General features: G+C 38.0%; 1 protein-coding gene across 1 annotated transcript; it reads right to left on the bottom strand.

Annotated features, from left to right (window-relative positions):
* Nucleotides 1–1044: 1044 nt before the first annotated feature.
* Nucleotides 1045–14060, bottom strand: LOC124867242 (tropomyosin alpha-1 chain-like). Its single transcript, XM_047363593.1, has 10 exons — nucleotides 13813–14060; nucleotides 13266–13391; nucleotides 9643–9776; nucleotides 8500–8617; nucleotides 8265–8335; nucleotides 8086–8161; nucleotides 7921–7983; nucleotides 7607–7676; nucleotides 3073–3225; nucleotides 1045–1740 (listed from the first exon to the last, which is right to left on the bottom strand). The coding sequence occupies exons 1-9, from the start codon at nucleotides 13924–13926 to the stop codon at nucleotides 3152–3154; spliced, it is 846 nt and encodes a 281-aa protein (XP_047219549.1). The 5' UTR covers nucleotides 13927–14060; the 3' UTR covers nucleotides 1045–1740; nucleotides 3073–3151.
* Nucleotides 14061–19015: the final 4955 nt, after the last annotated feature.

Genomic DNA, 19015 nt, shown 5'->3' with positions numbered 1-19015 from the left:
TGCCAAAACCACTGGTAAATGGTTTACTGACCATGGTATCACTGTGCTCAATTGGCCTGCCAACTCTCCTGACCTGAACCCCATAGAGAATCTGTGGGATATTGTGAAGAGAACGTTGAGAGACTCAAGACCCAACACTCTGGATGAGCTAAAGGCCGCTATCGAAGCATCCTGGGCCTCCATAAGACCTCAGCAGTGCCACAGGCTGATTGCCTCCATGCCACGCCGCATTGAAGCAGTCATTTCTGCCAAAGGATTCCCGACCAAGTATTGAGTGCATAACTGTACATGATTATTTGAAGGTTGACGTTTTTTGTATTAAAAACACTCTTCTTTTATTGGTCGGATGAAATATGCTAATTTTGTGAGATAGGAATTTTGGGTGTTCATGAGCTGTATGCCAAAATCATCCGTATTAAGACAATAAAAGACTTGAAATATTTCAGTGTGCAATGAATCTAAAATATATGAATGTTAAATTTTCATCATGACATTATGGAAAATAATTAACTTTATCACAATATGCTAATATTTTGAGAAGGACCTGTATATCAGAGATTGAAACATGAGGCAACTGATGGAGCACCAGAAAACCATGGCTCAGGCGGGACAATCTGTTCACAGGAAAACTGTTATTCATGTACTCCGGTGTAACTCCTGTATTTGGCAAATAAGGACTAGGGTATCTTGAATTATTATTTAAAGAACAATTTGTGAACTTGTGGTACATTTTAGTTGTAAAGAAAAAGTCTGGAAAAACGATATCCATTGTTTTCCCCAATTTATCCAAACCTGGAAAACTGAGAACAGGAACCCTCTTTTCAGAGCATTCATTGTTAAAAAAAAGAAGAAGTTAAAAACCAGTGCATTCCTACCTTTGTAGTTGTGCACTACGTTTATATGGTCTGTCAAATAAAATCTTAAGAAAGGCCATTGAAGTTTGCAGCTGCAACATCACATATGTTTGTTTCCTAGTTTTTTCACTTAAAAAAAATAAAATACAATTTTGTTATTATATTAAGCAACATAAAAAAAACAGTAAGCTTTCATTCCATCATTTATTAATGATTTATACATTTCCAAGATAAAAAGGTCAGAAAAAAATCAAATTAGCTTTTGCAAGAGAAAACATTAGAAACAGTACTCAACACAAGTGCTTGCTTCACATAGCTGGCACAGAACAGCACATGTGCAAAAAAAAAAAAAAAAAAGAAAATCCTTAAACTGCAGAAAGAAAAAGATCAGACACTGAATGAGAGTTTATATGAAAGAAAACTAACAAATGATTTTACAAAAGTACATGTAATAAAAGTCCCTTTTATACAGGTTTGGCTTAAATTATGGCTTCATTTATGAGGATCATGTGCAGTTTGTTTTTTCACCAAAAGTGCAAATTCCAAACACATACATGTAAACCATTAGACAGGAACAGTGAACTTAAACAGGACTTTGAACAGAACGTGCAATATAAACACTGTAGCTGAGCTGTAGCTCAAAGCTTTTTCTGCTACTTCATACAGAGCTTGTGTCCTGTAGTTAACAATGCCAGAGGTACAAATAAGCACAGACCCACATGTCCACTGTAGCAACAGCAGCAGTTTGTGGGAGCCGGTCAATCGGAACACAAAGTCAGGTAGTGGAGAGGAACAGAGCTGGGTCAAATATTAACCATCTCCAGTAGGGTCTGATCCAGCATCTGCTTAACCCTCAGGCCCTCTTCTTTAGCGCGTGCAGATTTGTCTGTCAATACAGCATTACATTGGTTTAGGACCATTAGATAAAACAGTGCAGAGGATATACATTGTTGTGGTTCTGGTACACAAAAAGTAACATACATACATTTTTTTTCTCATTTCCCCCCCCATCAAGTTTTCTTCTACCAAGTATTCATGCTAAGCTTCATGCTGTTCTAATTATATATATATATATATATATATATATATATAAAAAATTCTAATATACTTGGCAAAGTTTTACTCAAGCTATTGACAAAGATAAAGTCTCGACTACCAGTGATGTATTTATTGGGGCAAATTACATTGCTCCAAACAATTTCACAATATTCAAAAATTTAACTGAAATATTTTTTAAACAAGCATTTGATACCTAAATCCCATACAGTTGAATGTTAAAACTAGAGACGGTTTTGTTAGACTCCAAAATCAGGCAGAAATGGCAACTAAATTTCTTCATCACTGAATGCCAAATTATATTCCTATTGTGTTTAATTAAACCATTAAGGTTTTAGTTAATTTAAACAGGGTTTCTGTGGTGTGTCTTAAATTTAATATCAATTTTAGTACTTGGAAAGTCAGATTTTTCCAGATTTTCCATAATGGGTCTTAAATTCTATTTAGTTACATCCTAGATTTGTTCTTCCACACTTGTATTTTCACTGGTGGCATTCATTTATACATATTGAAGTAGTTCTGGCTGTGACAGAACTACATGACCAGGATGTTCACACTTCCATCTGAACCACCAAAAGAATTTGGCATCTGAAACTGGGTTTTGGTCATTTGTTACAGAATAAAAGTGCAAAAAAAAAAGAAAATCCTATTTCATCTAATTTTATAAAAGAATGAACTTTTCATGAAAAATTTCTTGAATTAAAGTGAAATTCATGAAATTTAGATAATGTGGGTTTAAAACATCCTACAAGTGATAAAGTCAACCTACGATACTCACAGAAACCCTGCTTAACATTTTTAACATTTATTTTCAAGACCTTCTCAGTCTGTTGGAGATGGACAGTGAGTTTTACTCAGATTGCCTCTTGTTTAAAAGCAAGAGACCCAAACCAAATGTTACTCTAGATGTCCCTGGGACTCCAGATGATATGCTACATGTAGATGTAACTCACTCCAGTAGCAATAAGGCAGAGCAAGTCAAACCTGCAGTATAATAAACTTAAATCACTGATTTGGTGACAAAAACACACAACACACAGCAAAAGTTCTCCAATCATGATTACCTTCTGATATCCCACCTTAAACACCTGTTTGAGTATACATAGCATAAAATGTACAAGTTTGGGAGTATATTTCTGTGGTGTAGATACAATCTTTCTACCTGCTTAATCTAATAAATCCACAACGCTTCTGGATTCTGCAGTTTAAAAAAATGCCAGCATAAGTGATCCTTTTCCAGATTAGGCCTCATTTAGGACTACTCTCAGTTCATTGGTCAGAAGACGGTTTTTCTCAAGCTGCTTGTATAGATGGTCTTGACAGTCAGAAAGCAGTAAGGGAAAAGGGAAAGAGACAAGACAAGTTAGTACATGAAGACAGAGTGTTAATGTAGAAATTGTTTAGTGCTGATAAACCACAGACCTCATCATGAATGGGTAAGTACTTATTTGTTTACATTTCCAAGTCTTAAGTTGCCATGTTCTTCTTTCAAAATAACCACATGATTACATTAAATAGCCTCTTATTGTAACTTTTACAAACACTGAAATCACACATCTTTGAAACTAATCCTTGAGACTTTTCAACATTAGTTGCCTTTTCTAGTTGCCTTGATGTTTTCTTACCTAGTGCCATTTAATATACTTAAGTTAGTCTTATCTGCAAAGACCTGCCACATATAACTTTAGGACCAGGTTGTTTGGTTAAAAATGCTGAATCTTCCGAAGAGGTACGCATGAGTTTACATACCTTGGGCAAACAGAGCAGGAAAGCTCTTACGGAGGAATAGTGTTCAGGTAACAATAACTTGCACCTAATCAATAGCCTAACTACTCTTGAGTGTTTGCCCTGATAATGCATACTTACATGAGTTGACACACTCTGCTTTAATTTGCTATCAAAGGTAGGTTTTATTTAAAGCCTGTGTAAACAAGCATTGATGCCGAGTTTGATTTTTTTGATCTGGGTTTTCTTTGAGAGATTCAACTAAACTAACATTGAAGATGGTACAAAGATGTTTTATTTTTTCTCTTTTTCCTGAGAAAAAGTCTTTGAGCAATGAAACCAGACTTGAACTTTATGGTCACAACTATAGACGCATAGTGGGGAGAAGAGTCAATAAACCGCTGTGTGCACAGTCTAAAGCACCGATCAATTTGACAGTGATGAAACTAGGCATATTTTCCATTGATTGGCTCTGTATGGTCTGGTTCTGAAATACATCAAAACGTTTTGGATCTGTCAACACCAACAAACGACCTATTCTTTGTTTTGCTTTCTGTTTGACATAATTTGAATCTGCAGTTCGGACAAAGAAAATCTTACATTAGCATCAGCCAATAAAAGTCTAACACTCTCCACTGTCAGGTAGGAAGTGGACCAACTAAATTTTGGGGGTGAATGCAACATGTTCTCAGAAAATATTGGGGGTCAGTTTATGCTCAACCATTTGGATTTTCCAACAAAACAATGTGCCTGAAGCCCAGGGCTAAGATGAGCTTTTAGTGGCTAGAGAAAAGAAAAGGTTTAGATTGGCCAAAATTTCATGTCCTTTTTACAGGGTTCCCACATATCTTGCATGTGAAAATTTCAGACTTCTCCAGACTCAACTTTTCAGTCATTTCTGATGATGGTCAGAGGGCTCGGCGGCACCTGTGTTTGACCGCCTCACTTCTGTCAGTCCGCCTCAGGGCAGCTGTGGCTACACTGTAGTCTACCACTGTCAGTGTGTGAATGACTGTAGTGTAAAACGCTTTGGGGTCTCTGGGGACTTGATAGAGTGTTATACAAATGCAGGCTATTTACCATTTATGTCCATTTTAAAATGTAAAAAAAATAAGGTTTATCATAAGTCTATGGAAGATATTAATACTGCGGACAATATTTAAATAAATATGCAACATGGAGAAAGCAGGAAGGGCAAGGTAGGAATAAAAGGCACCATAAAGAAGGATACACAAAAGAAAAAAGGAAAGAAAATGAGGGCAACGAAAGGACATGAAGCAAAGAAGAAAGGACAGGAGGCAGGTCAAATGGAAGGACACACAGAAAGAAGTAAAGAAAATGGATGAACAGACAACATTTGGACATTGAGATGAAGTATAGAAATACAACCCCCCACCCCAGTCATTTCCATACTAATCCAGACCAGAAAAAGACTGAATTTCCACACAGCGTAAGAACCCTGTCTATATCATCTGACATGCTTAAAACAGCCAGTTCACCACGTTAACAATTAGGGATATGCAAGCCTTTGAATGGGGATCATGTCATTTCTTTTACTGCAATATTCTAAAGTGCTTGGAATATTCTGCAATGCCAACTGGTTTGATTTGGCATCACTAAACCTCGTGTGTTTTTTTTTTTTTACTCTACCACGTGTATTTCCTTCTCAGAATTGTGCACGTTCTATACACAAACTAAACATCTCAGAGAGTGTTGAAACATTAATGTAACTGCCAAATTCATGCCATTACCATCAGCATTTCCATATTAGTCCTCTCAAACAGAAAAAAAGAACAGCAAATGGGGGGGCGAGCTAAAGAATTTATTTAAAAGCTACCAGTCAAAATAAATTAAACAGTGAAGACGTCAAAAAAAAGGACAAATAGTAATAAACATCGCGAGAAAAAGGAAAAGATGGAACATAGACACAGATGGAAGTGTTTATTTTACAGAAAGCAATATGGCTCAAACATTTGTATAACAGATGGAAAAAATGGGAGCTGGCAGCAAAGGCCCGATGTGCAGTCATGGCAGGGAGATAGAGAAATAAGACAAAAAAAAAAAAAAAAAAAGGTACAGAAAGTTGGGCTGAGCTGCTCAGGAGTGAAATGATGATGTTCGACCAGCTTCCACAGTGAAGAATGGAGGAAAGGCTTAGCTGTGAAAACACAAAAGTATAAAGTGTTGAAGGAGAAAAAAAAGTCTGAAAAAAAAACTAAACAAGGAAATAAAAAAAAAAAAAACAGACGCAGGAAAGAAAAGCTGGAAAATTAATGATTATTGTGATGCACCAAAGAGATGAAAACTAAGGATCATCAACACACTATTTGCATAATTTAAGCTAAGGTGTTAGTCAAAATATAGTTAATGTAGGAAACTTTAAAGAATATAAAGTGCACATTTTTAAACCTAAACCAGTTATATCACTGCACTCAAACATGCCACATGGGGGAGCTATTGAGACAGTGGTTAGAGATCTTGGGATCTAAAAACAAATCAAAAATCAAGCATGTTGTAAATTACATGGAAGTCATGTCGTTGAGGGCGTGGTCCAGCTCCTCGCTGATGGCCTTGTACTTCAGTTTCTGGGCATACAGCTCATCTATTGAGTCGTAATTGTTATTAAGTAGCAGTGGATGGTGCGAAAACAAGAAGAGAAAATAGAAGTGTCAGAGAGTGGAAGTAAAAGGAAAACTGTTAAAGAAAGGAAGGTGGGGCAGAAACAAGGAGGGGTAAAGGAACAGCTGCTGATGTCGGGTCAAATTCCCAAGGAGTCAGAAAACCTGCCTCACATTTTCCATGACCTTGTTACAAATCGCACAGCAGTGAGAAATACTGCCAACATGAATAATATCACGCATGTACTTTTCTCCTTTCAGTCAGAAACTGACCATGCAGATAAAATCAAATCCAACCATTAATGTAAGCATATTGACACTACATATTTATGCAATGACTGCTTAACAGAATCTTTCACGGCACAATTGTTGGTATTCCTGTTATTAGAGATAGACCTTTAGCCTTTCTATTCACTGAAACTCTATATTGTTATTGTCCAGAGTTGTGTGCCCTTCATTTCAGCTCAGCCCAAAGGTTTTCCTGTAGGATTTGCGTACTGCGATCACCATAGAAAATTTTAATCGTGTGTGACAAACCATTGTTTTTTTTTTTTTTATTTGGCCACAGGTTTTGGATTATTGTCGTATTTAAGACAAACCATTCTGGAGTTTTCTAATAAAGCCATGTATTCTAAAAAGATTCCCTTAGCTTTTGCAAGACGAGCAGGGACACAACATCACAGATGCTCCACCATACTTAACAGTGCGCATAAGATCAAACATTTTGGCAACAAACCATACCTATTTGGATGGTTTTTCACCGAACGTTTCAAGCTGCGGCTGAATCCGTACCCTTGCCCAACTGCTTGGCACTTCTTTCAGGAAGTGAAATGGGAAACACCTTTTTTATTATTAAGTCGTAGCTTCTTATCGATTTCTACTATACAAACATATTTGACATTCTGTACCTGTATGTGTCGTTTAAAGTTATTAATCCTGCAGGAGATGACTGCAAACTTTTTCACGCTTGTAAAGCATAAGATCAAATGTACCGTTCTGACACATAACTACTTATTTTTATAGTTTCTAAACCTAGCCCCCCCCCACTGAAAGTATGCACTCAAACTAAGGGCTGGATTTTCATAATTTTTTCATAGGTGATTATGCTACTTCAACAAGACATTTAATTTAAGACTTTACCAGGAAGTACCAACAAATTTGTCCAGGTCCAAAGCTGTACCCAAAAGCAGTTCTGAATCTTGCAGATTGTCTTCTATTTGTGTCACTTTTAGGAGGCAAAAAGCTCAGCAGTTACACCCGATGACTATGTGAAGAAATCGCTTTAAAATTGTAAAAAGAAAAGCACAGCACAACTAAGGGAAACAAAGAGTGAAAGTAATAAAGTAATCATACCCTCCAAGTCATCTATGGTCTTCTCGAGCTTGGCGACTGATCTCTCAGCGAACTCTGCACGAGTCTCAGCCTGAGTGGAGCAACACAGTAACATCAGCAAACCACCGATAAGAGGTTTACATTAACTGAAGCCTTCATGAGTTGATATAAAAGTGCTTTAATAACAAATAAATATGCAATTAGCAGCATTTATATTTCAAAGAGTAGCTGGTAAGGCAGATTTTTTCACAAATGTCAAACTAAACGCAAGACAGGGTGGACAAGATTTAAAACATTACAAATAGACGACTTCTGCACAAATGTAGCTCACTCACCTCCTTTAACTTGTCTGTGAGAACCTTGATCTCCTCCTCGTACTTGTCCTCCTTCTGCGAGTACTGTCGTTACATACAAAGACTAGAATCAGACAATCTGCAACACCCATCATCTCTCTTCTGAGTTTACATCAAGATGCCATCAAACCTGATTAACCAGCCTACCTTCTCTGCCTGGGCCTCCAGAGACTTTAGGTTGTTCTGCACGGTCTTCAGCTCCTCCTCAAGCTCAGAGCATTTACTGTGGAGTTACAGCATGGCGGAACGAGCAAAGAACAACAAAGCACATTGTATATCCTATTTAAGGTTTTCACTGAGAACAAATGAAGGAAGGGGGTTTCTACCTCTCAGACAGCTCAGCACGCTCCTCTGTACGTTCCAGGTCGCTTTCAATGATCACTAGCTTCCGGGCCACCTGAAATCACAAAAACAACAGCGTTCTTTTAAATCACTGTGCAAACAGATCCAAAATCCCTTCATGCTTCTACTTTGAATCTAAAGACAGATGGAGGCAGTATTGAAGTTGGTAAAGTATGGAGGGTGGAAAACATTTAAGCAGTGAAGAGGTAGGAAACTCACCTCCTCGTACTTGCGGTCAGCCTCTTCTGCGATGTGTTTGGCCTCTTTCAGCTGGATCTCCTGGAGCTCCATTTTCTCCTCATCCTTCATTGCCCTGTTCTCAATGACTTTCATGCCTCTGAAGCAAGGAAAACCAAATCACAGGTGATTGCAGCTTTTAGATCACAGCATTTTGTTTCATAAAAGCAAATGAAAAGGAGAAGTTCGCACAAAACACACAAGTAAAATTGATGTCTTATTGGAATAGATATTTACCATCTTCTCAGTGACAGTTCTCATGTAATAAGGAACACTGATGATGATGATGATGATGTGTGAGGACTTCTGGGTAAATAAATACCAAGTCAAGCATTGCACGTGGCAGGTCGTTTGTGGCCACAATAATCACTAGGAAATGCCACAGGACCACCCATGTATAGTTCTTCACATTAACTAAAAAACTATTTAATGATTAAATATTTTTATCTCGCTTAAATTTGTTGCCTGACATTTGACCCTTGTGCAATGCTGTTTTCAGCCAACGGTGGCACTACTGAGGCACACATTTTCAACACCGTTTCAAATCCTGGACATATTTATCTTTCTAAAAAAGTTATCTGGATAACCCAAAGCAAGAAATTTACAAAATGTAAGAGTTAGCATATTGACTGAAATCTTTTTAGCACAAGAATGCAGTGATTTATGCCTTTATTTTCTAAAGATGCACTGATGCAGCCTTTCCTGGCTATTACAGATTTCCAGTCTGAGGTCGGACCTGCTGAATGCAATTTTTCATTTTAAGGCCTATAATGCGTACATGTGCTGCAGGTTCTTGTATAAAGTCAGTGGACTTTATTTCAACAAAATAAAATGGAAGAAATAACAAAACCTTAAAACAAAAGTGTACAGTGTTTCTAACCTTTATCTGTATTTTTAATAAAACAAAACTGCAACAATCTACATGCTGTTGAGTGATGGGCTTGTAGACCAAAAATGGCTAAAGTTCTTAGTTTTGAGCATGACTAATCGATCTTTTTGTTCAGTTTTTGACCTAGCAATCACAAATAAAGGATCATGATTATTATTAATAATAATTTCTCTTTTCTAAAGCACTTCACATGTGATCAAGAGAAAGGAAAGTTAACATCCTGCCAAGACACCCACCGCTCACTCTCGTCGGCAGCCTTCTCAGCCTCCTCCAGCTTGGTCAGAGCCGTGGCCAGACGCTCCTGAGCGCGGTCCAACTCCTCCTCCACCAGCTGGATCCGTCTGTTCAGGGAAGCTACGTCTCCCTCAGCCTGGGAGACAGCAACAAGACAACCAGAGTCAGATCAAGCTTAGTGGTCGAGCACTGATAAAGCAGGTCTGAGCTGGAAGACGAGGGGCTTCTTCAGGAGCAAGTGGGGGAGAAATGTTAAGATGGATAATGCAGATAGGGAGTAGTATTATTTGATGATTTCAACTAAATATGTAGAGAAAATGCAGTACAACTTTGTGAACTAAACTACTTTGCCACTTTATTGTTTTGTCCAGTAAATAAAGAAGCTATACAACGCAGCTTAGAGGATAAAGGCACCTCCTCACACTTGAACTAGCTGGTGGCACTGTTACTGAGGGTTTTATCTCCCTCTGAGGACCTGTTCTAGCCTTTTATTAAAGGAGCGGCCGCTTGTTTATAAGGCGGGCTCAGGGTGGTGTCCCTTGCAGACATCATCCTGTCCTCACCTCCAACACTGAGCCATTGAGCTCAAACTCATTTGCCTGATACCCACTCGGCTCTGTTCGAACAGCAACCGAGCGGTGTTGGGCCTAGCGGCCACGCTTCCTGACCAGATTTGCACCTAATGCCTCCCGCAGCCAAAGGGACTAATTGCCTTGAATGATTAGCAGCTTACTGCTTCCCTGGCGCTCCTCTCCTGGTTCAGCTCCCGCTGCAATAACGCTGCCCGTTCCTCCGCCGCATCGGCCTGCTCCTGCAGCGACTTGATTTTCTTCTTCACGGCTTCCAGGGAGCTGCCACCGGCCATTTCTTTCGCTCTGTTTTTTTAAATTTTGTCTCAGCTAGGCTAGTTTCCTCCCGGCTCTGTGCTGGCTGCCTCGCCCACGGAGCACACACTGTGTTGGGATGCTGCGCGTTTGATCCCTGCCCCCACCGCCTTTAATCAACCGCTGATGAGGATTGGGACGTGCCACCAGCCCCGGAAGTAACTCATTTTACCCGCAAACCATTAAATATATTCACTGACTAAAGAATGCACCACATAAATTGGTTTTGTGTGATCTTTAGTTGAGGTTTCATATCGTTTTTTATAGTTTTTTGAAAGTGTATGTTTAAATAATTGTGCTGCAATTTGACTTGCATCCCCGAATCCTAAATTGAGCCAGTCCCATTAAGATCATAGCCCCAAAAATCACAGTTTACTCTTGCACCCTTAATTGAATTTATTTAATACCAACGTCACTAGTGTGTGTGTGTGTGTGTGTGTGTGTGTGTTATATATATATATATATATATATATATATATATATATATATATATATATATATATATATATATATATATATTATATGTGTGTGTGTATGTATGCATGTATGTATATGTATTTCAGCTTGTTTTCAATTATGTTTAGGCATGAAAAATTATAAATAAATAAATAAAATACAAAATGACTTAAGACTTTGAAATGTTGGACAAACAAATAATAATAAATTGATAAATAGACAAAATTTCAGAGCCAGTCCAAGGTTGTAAGAAACCATAAACGGAATTTAATTTGTGGCCCACCGGTCCTTGTTTGATGTTGGTTTTTTTTCCTTGTGGCGCCCCCTTGTTTGTGACACTCTTGGCAGAAAGCCATATTCCCCCATATCAAAAGCTGCCGCTGTCAATTTATGTAGTCCATGCTTGGTTTATTTAATTTATTTCACCCATTCACAATTCACAACAAAGGCCATGTTTAAAGTGCTCACAAGCAGCATGGAAAAAAGGGAATTTCCCGATGATCCATTTACAAAGTTAGGATGTGCTTCATGCACACGTTTTTTTTTATTGTAATATGTATTATATTTTGTTTTTGTTTTTACTGTCTTCCTTTATGTGTAGGCATGCTGCATAGTAATAAGGATCACTGACCATTTACCAGCTTAGACATCAACAGCAGACAATTCTAAATTTGCATAACTTTCAAGCTATGAAGGCTTTACTTCATGGTTTGTGTGTAAGGCAGTGGGTACAAAGATGCATTTTTCCATTCTCCTGTGCAAATTCAATTTCTTCTGGGGACTTCAGGCAAGCAGAGGGCCAAAAGCCAAGCTGAGTTTTACTTTTTGCCGGCACTGCTATATATTGAGCGAAAGCTAAAAAATATTATAAAAATATTCCTGCTAAACTCATATTCTAACATTTTCTAATATTGTTGATGGCAATTAAAGAATAATCTAATCCCCAGTCTGTGCTATTTCCATTCTCCTCAACCATTTATTCCTCATTCAGCTCTTTGCTCTCTACTCCTCAGACCCTATCTGTTAAACTCTGTATTTTAACATTTCTACAAAAATACTGTTCATAGAACTAACAATTTGGGAAATGAGAGTCATCAGTAAACTCATTGATGCACAAACCTAATTACAACAATCTGTCAGTACTATCTTAGGAGCACTAAAGCAAGGCTTTCTATTGTCTCTGGGCTCTGTCAGGCGGCAAATACCCAGCTTCCTCAGCTTCTTTAGCTACTTTTGCATACTTTTCAGAGAGACATTCATAGGCGCTGCTATGACCATCATTCTGATTTTTTATAGATATTAGCTCCCCTTCCCTCCCTGCAGTACTTCGTGTCATGTACTGTACTTCTGCCTTACAAATTAAACAGACACTGTAACTCACACAATTGGTCAAATCTGCAAACATATTGTTTTGATTAGAAAAAATGGCAAGTTTCAGTCTAACAACAAAACAATTTTTTTCAGCAGAAATACTGCAGTATTTTCAAAAACAATACAGAACCGGTATTTATAAAAGTTTCAGTAAAAATATAGCCAGTGATGCACTTTATGTGGTCCACTTTAATTGCCAAATGATTTACACCAATTTTCTTTCAACAGAAAATCAGTACTTCAAAATTTTACAGTTACAGTAGTCCCTTGTTGTTAATCGATGTTGCAATTTTTTATTTTTTCACCTGTAAAGCCGTCATACTAGAATGACTGGGAACATCTTAGTGAGTTAGAGCATTACTACCGGCCATGTGTGTTCGAATTAATCTACAGGCAGTAGGTAGCAGAGTTGTTTTCAGAACTAACTATAGACCTAAGTTAATTCCAGGCAGATTGTAAATAAGGTTTATTTTAAAGCAAAGTGTTGTTATATGTTTGTATGTTTTTTTTCTCAATATGACATGGCCTAATTGGCTAAACATTAAACTAAATCAACAGTTGTAACTCTAACCCAGTAGGGCTGACCTTGGAAGTGCCAACCAATCCCAGAAAGTCCACAAATGTATCAAGGAATTTTTTTAGGCCAAAATATGCCTGTAAAAATGTCCAACTGAAACTGGACACTGGCAATAACATTCATTCAAATGGCACCTCAAAGCAACAGTTAGTCTGTGAACTGTGACATTACCATATCCAGTCCAAGGGCTAAATTTACCTACACCCTTAAATTTTACCTATGCAGCCTACAGGTGTATTTTCTAATGTATTACTGTGTTACCTAAGCATTAGCGGCAGTCTGCACGGGGAGCTGCATTAATTTTCAGAAACGGTTTCTCCCCTCAATGCAAACTCACATCTGTGGCTTTCTTCTCAGCAAGCTCCAGTTTCTCCTGGGCATCCTTCAAGGCTTCAGAGTACTTGTCCAACTCATCCTCAGTTGCCTTTAGCTTCTTCTGCAGTGCTACCTGGTCATCCTCAAGCTGGTGGGGAGGCAAACCAGAAAACTTGTGTTTAGGTTCCAAATAGGCTTGAAGATACATTCAGTCATGCAAAGTTCACTGAAAGAAATTGTCGTGGTTGTCTTTTAGTCAAACGACTGACATTTTCCTGTATTGTTTAACTTTATATGGTTACAGTTCTTATTTATAAAATACAGTCTAAGTATTATGGTGTTAAATCTACATGTTCCCAGATATCAATTTATAAATTAATAATTCAAAAATCATATAAGAGAAAATGAATTGTAATATGCAAGCTTTTCATTTTTTGATTCTATCCATAAATAAAAAACACGTCTTGATGCCCAGGCATAAGATAAGGACCTATGGTGTACATTGCATAGTGTGCCACAAGCATCTTGTAATTAAAAGCACAGGAGCAGGTTTACAACCAGATACCCACCTGTTTGCTTCTGTCCTCAGATGCTTTTTTGTCTGACTCGGCCTGCTCAGCTCTGTCCAAGGCATTCTCCTTGTCGAGCTTCAGCATCTGCATCTTCTTCTTGATGGCATCCATGGCTGCTTAGTGGCCGCACTACCTGCAAATCTGAGAAACTGAACAGAAAAGATGGGAGCGTCTGAACCACACTGAACGCCGAGCTGGAGTACGAGGTTGTGGAGCCTGTAGAAAGTCAAATATGTCAGATACTGGACACCCAATGCTTTTTTGGAAAGGGCAGCAGCTGCTTGCCATTGTGGAACCTTTCCTTTTTTTTCAAATCTCCTCACTGATTCGCTCTTCCAAGACATTAGACCACTTGTGTGACTATACATGGGGTGCAGCCATCAGAGAGGCCACCCCTTCACAGACATCCACTCCTATTTCTATCACCCTCCAAGAGGAAGTGGAGTGTCAAAAGGTAATAGTGCTCTGAGGGGTGTTATTTGGTAGAAACATGCTGATAATCTTTACTCAATTATCACTCAGAAAGATGGAAAAGAAACCTTTAGACAGATAAACAAACTGATCACAAACCTTTGTTTCAGTCTTTATTACTTATTTAATTCAAATGAAAGAATCTAAGGATGACAGTCAATCCTAGTTTTTAGATTTGGTTCCTTGTTCATTCAGAGATGATGAATTACAAAAGCATTTCAAGCATCAAAACTATTCACACATAACACACAGAGGTGATTGGATAAGACCCTGTGAAATCTCCTTTCCCTCTGAGGCATGTCATGTTAGCCAGCGCGGCTTGCTCGTCCTACACTGACAATTTCAGCAGCTCCCTTACAACATACATCAACACCAGGGCAGCAATCGGAGACGATCGGATAGATGTACATGTCATGTCATCGAGCTTGTCCAGCTCCTGTGGTGGATTAAGGATTGCTCAGAGCAGGGTGTTTGTGGGGGACAATACAGAAGCTTTGGTAATTTAAGCAACCCCCCCATTGTAATAGTTCTGTGGCACAATCACAGCTGCCATACACAGTTTGTTGTCAGGACTGGTGTGGGTTGGCCAATGACAAGTCGGTTACAGTAGCTCAACATTTGTACATGATAACAGCAAATTAAGAAAGGGAGAAAATGAAAAATGAATATTACAACCCTTAACAGTACTGTTAAGAGCTTTATGGGTTTTAAGTATATAAAAAATAACTCTCAGACTATGCTTTGAAAGTCTTTGCCATGATGCTTCATTCTCCTCTTCCATTGCCATTATGCTCTGCAAAATGTGTTAAATGTGTATATTTTAGCATCTGATTAACTGGGCACCAACAGTTAGACTCTAGCCATACACTCCTACAGTTCCGTAAAAATCGAATGGCTCCGGTACAGATTTTTTCTTTTCTTTTTTTATCACACTTAATTATTTGGGATTATCAAACAAATGTAATTGTCAAAAGTAACATGAGCAAATACAAAACCCTGTTTTCAGTTGTCAGAACTGCAGAATAAACAAATCATTTATGTAGGACCTGTCTGACAACATGAGATAGGCTGTACCATCTCAAAATACAACAATTAATTCCCTGATTCAAAGAAATTAGAGCGCAGAAGAGAAACAGTCATTGACATCTATCAGTCTGGAAAGGGTCACAAGACCACTTCTAAGGCGCTGGAACTAAAACAACGATAAACCTTCCGTGGATCTGCTACATTACCAAAATTACTCCAAATCCAAGAGTGCAGTAAAAACTTATCCAAGAGGTCAAAAAATAACCCAGAATAGCATCTAATGCACTGCAGGCCCCAGTTAAGGTGAGTGTTTATGATTGAACAATAAGAAACGGTCTAAGCAAAATCTATAAAAAAAAAAAAAGTTGTGTTTCATTACTTTACTAATTTGGTTTTGTCACTTCAGATGTTCCACATAATAGTTAACTCTTGTTTTAAAATTGTTTTACGTGTGTTCTGTTTTTTCTGTGTTGGTTCTATTTTTATTAAGGTGTTAAAGCCTGTACATATTCTGCAGGAACAGAGAAATTTGTTATTTTACTTAAAATGGCTTTCTGGACATGATATTTCTTACTTCACAAACTCAAGTGCAGAACTCCCAGGAAATCCCTATAGATATTTACTCCTGCAGCATTTGTGATTGTAATAATCACACCTGCTCCAAATTACTGACTAATCAAATGAACCTGGATAAAACAAGAAAAATGTTCTTCCCAAAAGATTAAGCTGCAGAGTTCTCAAACCAGAGCTCCAGGACAGAATGAGAGGATATTGCTCTTGCAGCCCTGGGAGAGAAAGCACATTTCTCTGTCCTTGAAATGTTTGTATTGGCCCTTAGTCTTTAGCTTCATGATACACTGGCTCTGTGTTCACTAGTCAGTCTCCTTAAGCCCCACCCCCAGTGATTTAAGACTCTGCCAGTTGATGTCGCCAATGGTGGCACAACCAATTATTGTTAGGGGCACTTCCTTTTTCACACACAGGGCCAATTTGATTTAAAAAGCTTTCTTTTCTTAAATAATAAAAAAAATTGTATCTCCTCAGGTTCTCTTTTTTCTGATGTTTGATGATGTCGAACATTCAAGTGTTGCAAAGAAATATGTCGGGGGATAAATAATTTTTAAGGGCACTGTGTCACTCAGCCTCAATCTGGTTTCTAGAAAAAGAGCCATCAAAGTTTTAAAGGGGTGAATTGGTAAAATATTTGTCATCTCAACAGCGCTTTTCATTTACCTGGTTTTCAATCCTTGATTAACTTTCAAATTGTATTTTTAGAGAGAGACAGATGAAATAAGAGACTCGTGTTGCTGATCTCTTTAAGGTTACTCATGCCCTACCACTTTATTTTATTTCTTTGGTGGTCTAGCGTGCATGACATCTTTCCTGTGAAGCTTTTTTGAGCCAGTCAGCTGTCACCATGTTGTCATCCTGCTGTGTTTTATGGAGAGTGGAGCAGCCAGTAAGACATGCCAGTCATAACATCTTCCCCCAGCACTCTCCTACCAGCTGTGTGCTGATAGGACTATGCGGCCGATTGATAAAACTTCCACCTCTCTTCTCAAGGACAATGGTGCTTCTATCAGTGTTGACAGTCTAATTCTTGCAAACACACTCAGACTTACATTTGCACCTTCAAGATTACACCGTAGCCTTGCTAAATCTTTAGTTATGTGTGTGTTGCTTACCCCTGCTGAAGGTTTTTGTACTATTTCAGACTATTCTGCTCAAAATAGAGTCTGAAATATGATTTTTTTTTTCCCTCCTATCTTACGTTACCTAAATGTGTGATTTCATTACTTTTCATAGATTTTCAGATTTCTCAGAAGGATTACCAGCAAAAGCCAATTATTATTAGTATTTCATTACTTTTTCATTGATTTTTAGTTTTATCAGAAGGATTACCAGCGAAAACCAAATATTATTAGTAATTTGGACTTTAGCTGCTCTTACACCAATGACCCAGCTTTTTAATTAGACTACAATGGACTGTTATTACTTAGTTCAACTTCTGTACCAGTAAAAGCTTAGCACAAGATGCTTTCCCCTACATAGAGGACTTAATGATATAATTACCTCTTTAGAGAGATTGGTTTAGAACCAGCTCTTACCAGTAAAACCCAAAGGATTATTAATGTTATCTGTATCATTCTAATGTTGGCCACAGATTTTTAGATTTCTCAGAAGGATTCATAGATTTTTAGGTTTCTTAGAAGGATTGTGGTATCATTTGATTTGTTTTTCTGTTTGTATCTGTGTTTATTTTCTTTGTGATTGTATTGTAATTGTATGTACAGCGCTTTGAGTGTCTCGTTACTGAAAAGCGCTATATAAATAAACTTACCTTACCTTACCTCAGAGATCAGAGACCCTCAGGGCACAATCTTTGTCACCCCTTAAACTCTGAATAAATGGAGAAACAAACATTGTCACAAAAGAAAATTATATTTAACTTTTCAAAATTTGTCACATTAAAATCACAAACTTAAAGAAAACACAAATTAAAGCAAACAATAATAAATAATAAAAAATTAAATTAAATTAAAATAATAACACAAACGTATTTCTATTTTATTTGGATTTTATATAATGGGGTAACACATAGTTGCACCAAATTATGAATAAGAAAAGTTATAGATGTTTTTCAAAGCTTTTTGACGTTACCTAATTACAAAATATATGTAAATTCATCTTTGGGCATTTTAATCCAGCCGTTCTGTGAAGGCCTCAGAGGTTTTTAAGAGAACATAAGTGAACAGTTCACTTACACATAATATTTAAACAGCACAACTCTAAGTCTTGCACGAGTGGCAAGAAGAAAGCCATAAGAAGTTCTATTTGAAGTCCCGCAGGGGACACAACAACATGTGAAAGGCCCTGCTCTGGTCAGATTTCTCATCCAACACTTTCTGGCCAACATACAAAATGTTATGTGTGGTGGAAAATTAACACCGCACATCACCCTGAGTACACAGCGAAACACAGTGGTGGCAGCATCATGGGGAAGCTTTTATTCGGCGAGGAAAGAGAGCTGGGGGTAAAATGAATGGAGCTAAACACAGGACAATCACAGAGAAAAAACAGTTAAAGGTTGCAAAAGAGTGGAGCAACGATTTGCCTACAGGCAGGACAACAACCCTAAATACAGGAGGGTTTCAATGGAAGAATGGCTCGGATGAAAACTAAGAATCTTTAGCGACAATTAAAAAATACGTTCACAGATGCTCTCGATCACATCCAACTGAGCTTGAGCTACTGTATCTTGCAAAATAATTGACAAAAAACCTTCCATAGATGTGCAAAGCTGGCATTCCAACTTATTTTCTAAATGTTCACCTTACCAGTTTTCTTTCCAACATGTAGATGAGCTCATGATAACTTACTTGCATGAATAGATTATGTGCATGATACTTGTTGTGTGCCACTGGTCAGTAATCATCCATCAGGATAGTCAGTCAGTTATTTTCTACCACTTATTCCATAGTGGGTCACAGGGGAGCTGGTGCCTATCTACAGCAGTCTATGGGCAAGAAGCAGGGTACACCCTGGACAGGTTGCCAGTCCATCTCAGGGCAACACACAATCAACCATGCACACACTCAGACATAAACCTAAGGGCAATTTAGAGTGATATATTAACCTAACAGGCATGTCTTTGGACTATGAGAGGAAGCAGGAGTACCCAGTGAGAACCTGCAAACTCCAT

Source organism: Girardinichthys multiradiatus, chromosome 4, assembly GCF_021462225.1.
Source record: "Girardinichthys multiradiatus isolate DD_20200921_A chromosome 4, DD_fGirMul_XY1, whole genome shotgun sequence".
Lineage (NCBI taxonomy): Eukaryota > Metazoa > Chordata > Actinopteri > Cyprinodontiformes > Goodeidae > Girardinichthys > Girardinichthys multiradiatus.
This window is presented reverse-complemented; position numbering and strand designations above follow the sequence as displayed.

Excerpts from the sequence above, each read along its gene's own strand:
- LOC124867242 (XM_047363593.1), bottom strand. The coding sequence starts at position 13,926 with ATGGATGCCATCAAGAAGAAGATGCAGATGCTGAAGCTCGACAAGGAG. Across the intron at positions 8,618-9,642 it reads GCTGCCGACGAGAGTGAGCG|AGGCATGAAAGTCATTGAGA; the intron begins GTGGGTGTCTTG and ends TCCTTGCTTCAG. Across the intron at positions 7,984-8,085 it reads TGGAGGCCCAGGCAGAGAAG|TACTCGCAGAAGGAGGACAA; the intron begins GTAGGCTGGTTA and ends ATGTAACGACAG.